This window comes from Mus pahari, chromosome 15 (genome assembly GCF_900095145.1).
Source record: "Mus pahari chromosome 15, PAHARI_EIJ_v1.1, whole genome shotgun sequence".
NCBI lineage: Eukaryota > Metazoa > Chordata > Mammalia > Rodentia > Muridae > Mus > Mus pahari.
The window spans coordinates 6,288,464-6,296,373 of record NC_034604.1 but is presented as its reverse complement, the minus strand read 5'-3'; the positions used below and the strand labels follow the sequence as shown (position 1 = coordinate 6,296,373).

Below are 7,910 nucleotides of genomic sequence, written 5' to 3'. Positions count from 1 at the left end.
TCTCTCTCTCTCTCTGTTATTAAGGAGAGTAAGATACATCTATGATCTATATACACTGTTGGGGAACAGACAGCTTAGAAAGACTACGTACAAGAACTCCAATGCATGTGGGATTCTGTGAAAGTTAAGGAAAGCCTTGCTACGGGTGTGTCATTTGGAAGCTGAAGAATAGACTTGAGTTTTTAAGATTATTCATTAAGTCTTGGAACATTCTGCAGTGTCCAACCATCAAGGGAACAGGTAGAAAGGACAGGGGTGAAGGACTTTGTGCCGTTTGATGATTTCTATGATAATCATTTTGTAGATAGGAGGTAAAGAACATGTTGAAAACTGCTGCAAGAGTTTTGATTGGATAAGTACTTAATAAATATTAACTATTTTCTGAGTTTTATGATTATATAGAATAGAATATATAAACATTTGTGGGTTAACAGGTAAATTAAAATTTGGAATGTCTCCTCAGACACGACTTTTATCATTATTTTCCCAAAGTTTTGGATTAGTTGAAACTAAGGTTTTTCTTTTCCCCACAGATTTCATACCTAAAATTTACATACTACTTTCACTTAGCAATAAATAGGCAGTAATAGACACAAGAAGGAATTAGAATGGTACAAACTTTAATAATGTTCTTGAGATTTATTAGTATTCTTTTAGGTATCTAATGAATTACTAAAATGGTTAAGATGCCAATTGTTTTTCATTCATAGGTTAAGAATCTCACCCTGCAGCTGGAACAGGAATCAAATAAACGGCTCTTGTTACAGAATGAATTGAAGACTCAAGCATTTGAAGCAGACAATTTAAAAGGTTTAGAAAAACAGATGAAACAGGAAATAAATACTTTATTGGAAGCAAAGAGATTATTAGAATTTGAGTTAGCTCAGCTTACAAAGTAAGTCTTGAAAATATCTTTTTGTGTTTTCATTGGCTTATAGCTGCTTAATGTTTTATATGTTCAGATCTTAAAATTTATGAAAAAGACAAAAATTGTGATAAAAGAATTTACTTGCAAAGATTTGCAAGGAAGTTCAGGCTTTGGGAAGACAAGCTTATTTAAAATTACAGGTATTTAAAGGAAGAAATCTAGATTAGCGAGACTGCTGGTTTTACAGTCAGTCTGTTGATGTTTCCTCATACTTTTCATATGTATAAACATCATCACATCTCTCAAGACTAGCATTACAATAAGAAGGCTACCCTACCTGAGAGGAAGTGTTCAGGTTGCTTTATTTTAGAGATTAAACATAATCTTGAGAGTGCAAATTTGTTTTCTTTTTTGGTTCCTTTCAGAGTTGTGCAGTCTTTTTTATTTTTCTGTTACTGCTAAGATGTTATGTGCCTGCTTGACATCAAGAGAAAGCCAGGGTGTCATTACTTTTAGAACATATATGCGCCAGCTTTAAAAATATAGCATACCAAGTTGTGATTTTATCTCCTCCAGAGTATGTTAATCATACATTAAGAGATTCACCTGTCTCTACTTCCTGAATGTTGGGATCAAAGTCATGTTGCCACCACCACCTGTTTCATTGGGATAATTTATCAGTTTTTATTAAGTTGGATTTATATTGGCAACTTTTTTCTTCTTTTACTAGCCCCATTTTTGCCAGTTAGTTAAATAATACTTTTTCCCACAAGCAACTCAGTTACATAATACTTTTTCCCACAAGCAACTCTCAGCATTCAGTGGATATTTAGTATCTACTTTCTATCACCTACATGGCTTGTTACTACACTAAAGAGGAATTACTATATAATATTAAATTCTACAGCCTAGGTTAAAATTGGGTCTTCAAGATCTATTACCTTCTTGTGTGTTTGAGTCTTTTCCTCTCCTAAGTGTGTGTCCTTTTTTATGTGAGGTGTGTATGTTTGTGATGTATACACATTTTGTCTTTCTCCTTACCGGTTTATTGCTCTTCCTTTCTTTTTATATTCCCTGTAATTATTTTTATACTCCTTCATGTGTCTGATTACCAAATGTTACACTTTATTTTTCAATTAAATAATGTATGACCTCTGCTTTTGTTTATGACACAAGACATTTAAAATATTTCTGTGATGTTTCTGCCTGTAAACTGTATTTCTGCCTTTTTTTGCAAATACTTACATGATTTACAAACAAATCATAGCTCCTTTGATTTCATTTTGATGGTTTGGAGAGATCCATAGTTAATGTGGATTCATTATCAGTTCATAGTGCAAGATGAGCTAGAACATAACAAGATGTTGAAATATTTTTCTTAAAGAAGTTATTTTATTGAACCTTTTGTATTTTAACAACTTCAGTGAAATCTGTCATAAATAAGAAAATTTAATTACTGATTTTTCTTTTATTTAAAGGCAGTATAGGGGAAATGAAGGGCAAATGCGGGAGTTACAAGATCAACTTGAAGCTGAGCAGTATTTCTCTGTAAGTGAGAATTATTTTTAGTAGAGACTTTAAAAACTGACTTAAACAAGAACCTTTTAAGAGTTTTTTCTGCAATTATATTTCTTTTCAAGGTTTGTAGTCTATTTAAATTGTGAAGGAGAAATAAAAGACCTTTTGTGCAATTTTTCAGAAATTACTTACCGTCAAATTACAGCTGTAAATAATAGTTTGAGAGCTGGGCATGGTAATGCAGGCCTTTTTAAACTCAACACTCTGGAAGCACAGGTAGGTGGATCCAGGGCAGCCAGGGCTACAGGGTAAGACCTTGTCTTAAAAAAGACTTTGTTGCATGGAAATAATATGCCTAATGTCCAGCACTTGGAGGTTAAGGTAGGATTGTGTCCAGAATTGTCCTGATTCAAGGTTAATGACAGAGGTAGAAAGTAAATCCTTGAACTCGTTGAAAAGGTTCTAACAGCTTTTTATTTATTCCTAATTAGCAATAAGCAAATAAATGGCAAAATAGCACGCACTTGTTCACGCACGCGCGCACACACACACACTCTGATTCACTCACTCACTCACTCTGACTCACACACTCACTCACTCACTCACACTCTTGTCACTAACCTTCCGGTCTGGCTGGCATAGCTTGACTTGGTGGCAACGCACAGGTGATCCACGACTCTCTTCCCTGCTTTCTGATCCTTTGGAGCTGAGCCTTGATGGTGCAGGCTTGTCGTCTGAGCTGCGGGCTTCCACATGGGATCCGTGTGAATTGTCTCATAATGAGGTTTTAAAATTAAATTCAGCCAATTACAGTTCATGGGCTTTCCATATCATCTGCACGTGCACACACACACTCTCTCTAGGGCTTGATTTTCATAGTTATCTGGGGCCGCAGGCACAGTCTTTGGTGCTGCCCCACGGCAGGTTCAGGTGGTGGGAGGTGGTGGGCAGGTTTGCCGCATGATCTGCCCTTATCACCCACTCCTACTCTCTATGGCTGTCTGGAGCATTGGGCAGCACTGTGAGTGCTTGGGCGCCGGCGGCTGGGAGCTTTACAGCATCAAGAAAACTGCCTTATTAGGCCATGTATTCTTTACAGATTGGGATGGGGTTCCTTGAGTTTTCTGGTACAGAATGGACGTAATATTTATCAGTGCCCTCTAGTACCGTCTATCCTGGAAGCCTTATTCCTCACAATTAAATACATGGATTTAACTTGGTTTTTTGTTTGTGGGATTTTTTTTTTCCGGACTTTTGGGTTTGTTGGTTTTGTTTTGTTTTGTTTTGAGATAGGGTCTTCTGTGTATCCCTCGGTGTCCTGGAAATTGCTCTGTAGATCAGACTGGCTTCTAACTCAGAGATCCACCTGCCTGGCTCCCAAATACTTGGGTTAAAGTTGCCACCAGCACCAGCCAGCTTGTTTGTTTTTAATGATTTATTTTCTGTACTTTGATGCTTTGCCTGCATGTATGTCTGTGTGAGGGTGTTGAATCCCCTGGATCTGAAGTTACAGACAGCTGTGAGCTGCCATATGGGTGCTGGGAATTGAACCTGGGTCTCAGGAAGAGCAGCCAGTGCTCTTAAACTGATAAGCCATCTCTTTACTCCTGGTTTAACTTGTTTTAACTTGTAAGATAATAAACCTTTTTAAACTTTTAAGATAAAGAAACTGCTAAACAGTTTATAACTCACCACAAACATTTAATTCCTATCACTGTTTTTACAGACACTTTATAAAACCCAAGTAAAGGAACTTAAAGAAGAAATTGAAGAAAAAAACAGAGAAAATTTAAGGAAAATACAGGAACTGCAAAGTGAAAAGTATGTCTGTTTTCTTTTTAAATAAAACAGGAAAGGCATTCATAAATTTAAGTTGAAAAATTGAGAGAAAGGGTGCCATCATTCTGATAGGGCTAATTTATTGGACTAAGTGATATCAAATCAGACTAGTCTACATTAAGATTCCAGTTTCAGAGCATCTGCTCTCTCTCCTGCCACTGTGAGCTCTATGCGACAAATAGTGTACTTACATACATGCAAGTAAATTACTCATACACATAAAGTAAAAATAACGTTTAAAAAACAAAAAAGGAAAAAGAGGAGATAGTTGTGGTCATAATTAGGGACAATTCACTACCCAAATATTCTAAGAACCTACAAAAATAAAGGAAGTATACGGATAACCAAGATGGCTTGTCTAAGAGAGACTCTTAGGGACAGACAAGTGAAAGTAATCTAGTGTCACTGTAAAAGCAAATTCTGAAAAGTTAGTGTTTTGAGATAATCTTTTGTACCCAAGGCTGGCCTTGAGCATTCCTGGCCCCTTTACTTCCCAAGTGGATAGAATTTTAGACATGACCACTATACTCCAGCAGTTCTGAAAAGCTTCAAAGTGTATTTTCTAGTAACATTTCCAAATAGTTTATAATGGTTTGATTCTTTATGTTTTCATAATCTCAGATATTAGATAATTTAGTTTAATCTCTTAGTTTATAGACTTAGTCAAATTAAGCTCCAGGAATTGTAAGAACTTGCCCAGTGTAAATGGGGATGAAAGTGTCTTGAATACCTCCTGATCTACCAGTGGCTTATATTCTAAACCCACAACAGTTTTCTTTCTAAAATTAAATGACTTAAAAAGTCGTTACCTGTATAAAGAAAAAATAGTGGATTTAAAGTTTACTTTAAAAAGTAAAATCCTTGGTTATGTTATATGGGGTTTTGTTGTTTTACTGTGTAGTCAGGCTGGCTTTAAATTCTCAATCCCTGTGCCTTAAGACCGCAGTTGTCAGAATTACAGATGTAGACTGCCATGTCTAGCAAGGTCATTGTTTTCATTTACATGATCAAGTATGGAGAATAAACTGAATTTGTTTTTATTCATTTCACTTAAAATGTTGCAGAGAAACTCTCTCTACTCAGTTGGACTTAGCAGAAACAAAAGCTGAGTCTGAGCAGCTGGCACGAGGAATTCTGGAAGAACAGTATTTTGAGTTGACTCAGGAAAGCAAGAAAGCTGCTTCAAGAAATAGACAAGAGATTACAGATAAAGATCACACTGTTAGTCGGGTATGTGATAAGTAAATATCTCACTGAGATTGATTTGAATCAAAGTAGTTCATAATTTAAAGTATTAGGGTGTGTGTATGTGCATGAATATATACTTAAGCTTCTCACATATAGAGTGACCTTTCTGTTCTTGTGTTTATTTTATCTAAAACAGTTGGTAATGATAGAAAATATTATTCAATACACTGGGCTTTTTTGCCTACTGTAGATCTACTTTATATTTTATGTGAAGAAACGCCTTTTTTAAAAGAAAAATTTATTTATGCATATGAGTACACTGTAGCTGTCTTCAGAGAGAAAAGAAGGGGACATCAGATGCTATTACAGATGGTTGTGAGCCACCATGTGGTTTCCGGGAATTGAACTCGGGACCTCTGGAAGAGCAGTCAGTACTCTTAACTGCTGAACTATCTCTCCAGCCCACTTATCTTAAACTCATCTTCTTACTGTGTTGAAAGTGATGGTATGGACTAGGTTTCTTTGAAGTTCAGAGAAACTACTCTGAAATAAGAAACTCGTGGTTAATAATCAAAACTAATCCATTATGGAAAAAAATTCCCTATTCTTTTTTTTTTTTTTTTTTTTTTTTTTTTGTTTTTGAGACAGGGTTTCTCTGTATAGCCCTGGCTGTCCTGGAACTCACTTTGTAAACCAGGCTGGCCTCGAACTCAGAAATCCGCCTGCCTCCGCCTCCCTAGTGCTGGGATTAGAGGCGTGCGCCACCACGCCCGGCAAAATTCCCTATTCTTATTGTTCATAGTAATGTGGGATAATTGGGAGTTACAGAAACTTTTTTGTAAGTTAACAAGTACACTGTAGTAAGTGTGCCAGCTTCAAATCCTGATTTTGGCTCTGAGAAGTTAGGTGATCTTGGTAAATCTGGGGCTTAGAGGATTAATGCAGTCTGCCAAGATCACCTAACTTCTTAGAAACAAAAGACCTGAGTTTGTATCTCTTAACACCCATATAAAAACATGGACATGGCTGTCCGTGTATATAATCCCAGTTTTTGCTATCCTAGGTTTTTTGCTTATTCCAGATGAATTTGCAAATAGCCCTTTCTAACTCTGTGAAGAATTGAGTTGGAACTTTGATGGGGATTGCATTGAATCTGTAGATTGCTTTTGGCAAGATAGCCATTTTTATTATATTGATCCTGCCAATCCATGAGCATGGGAGATCTTTCCATCTTCTGAATTCTTGATTGATTTGTTTCTTCAGAGACTTGAAATTCTTATCATACAGATCTTTCACTTCCTTAGTTAGAGTCACACCAAGGTATTTTATACTATTTGTGTCTGTTTTGAAGGGTGTTATTTCCTTAATTTCTTTCTCAGCCTGTTTATCCTTTGTGTAGAGAAAGGCAGCTGATTTGTTTGTTTTAATTTTATATCCAGCTACTTCACGGAGGTTGTTTATCAGGTTTAGGAGCTCTCTGATGGAATTTTTGGGGTCACTTATATGTACCATCATATCATCTGCAAATAATGTTATTTTGACTGTTTCCTTTCCAATTTATATTCCTCTGATCTCCTTTTGTGTCTAATGGTTCTGGCTAGGACTTCAAGTACTATATTGAATAGGTAGGGAGAGAGTGGGCTTTCTATTATTTATGTTGTTATTGAAGATCAGCCTTAAGTCTGTGATGATCTGATAGGGTGCATGGGATTATTTTAATATTTTTTTATTTGCTGAAGCCTGTTTGGTGACCAATTTTATGGTCAATTTTGGAGAAGGTACCATGAGGTGCTGAGAAGAGGGTATATCCTTTTGTTTTAGAATAACATGTTCTATAGCTATCTGGTGAATCCATTGGTTTAATAACTTCTTTTAGTTTCACTGTGTCTCTGTTTAGTTTCTGTTTCCAGGTTCTGTCCATTGATGAGAGTGGGGTNTTGAAGTCTCCCACTATTATTGTGTGAGATGTAATGTGTGCTTTGGGTTTTAGCAAAGTTTCTTTAATGAATGTGGATGCCCTTGCATTGGGAGCATAGATGTTCAGAATTGAGAGTTCATCTTGCTAAATTTTACCTTTGATAAGTAAGAAGTGTCCCTCCTTATCTTTTTTGATAACTTTGGTTTGGAAGTCGATATTATTCAATAATAGAGTGGCTACTCCTGCTTGTTTCTTGGGACATTTGCTTGGAAAATTGTTTTCCAGCCCTTTAGTCTAAGGTTGTGTCCGTCTTTGTCCCTGAGGTGTGTTTCCTGTATGCAGCAAAAAGTTGGGTCCTGTTTACGTGACCAGTCTGTTAGTCTATGTCTTTTATTGGGGGAATTGTGTCCATTGATATTAAGAGATATTAAGGAGCCGGGCATGGTGGCACACGCCTTTAATCCCAGCACTTGGGAGGCAGAGGCAGACAAATTTCTGAGTTCGAGGCCAGCCTGGTCTACAGAGTGAGTTCCAGGACAGCCAGGGCTACACAGAGAAACACTGTCTCAAAAAAACAAA

The 7,910-nt window shown here is 36.6% G+C and overlaps 1 protein-coding gene across 2 annotated transcripts in view; it reads left to right on the top strand.

The window, feature by feature from the left end:
* Window positions 1–7,910, top strand: part of Rock1 (Rho associated coiled-coil containing protein kinase 1) — a 97,270-nt gene that overhangs the window by 67,049 nt on the left and 22,311 nt on the right. For both annotated transcript variants that reach the window (XM_021215123.1, XM_029546727.1), the window contains exons 20-23: window positions 711–895; window positions 2,347–2,416; window positions 4,113–4,207; window positions 5,290–5,455. In XM_021215123.1, the coding sequence (XP_021070782.1) occupies window positions 711–895; window positions 2,347–2,416; window positions 4,113–4,207; window positions 5,290–5,455 (516 nt within the window). The remainder of the gene's footprint in view (window positions 1–710; window positions 896–2,346; window positions 2,417–4,112; window positions 4,208–5,289; window positions 5,456–7,910) is intronic.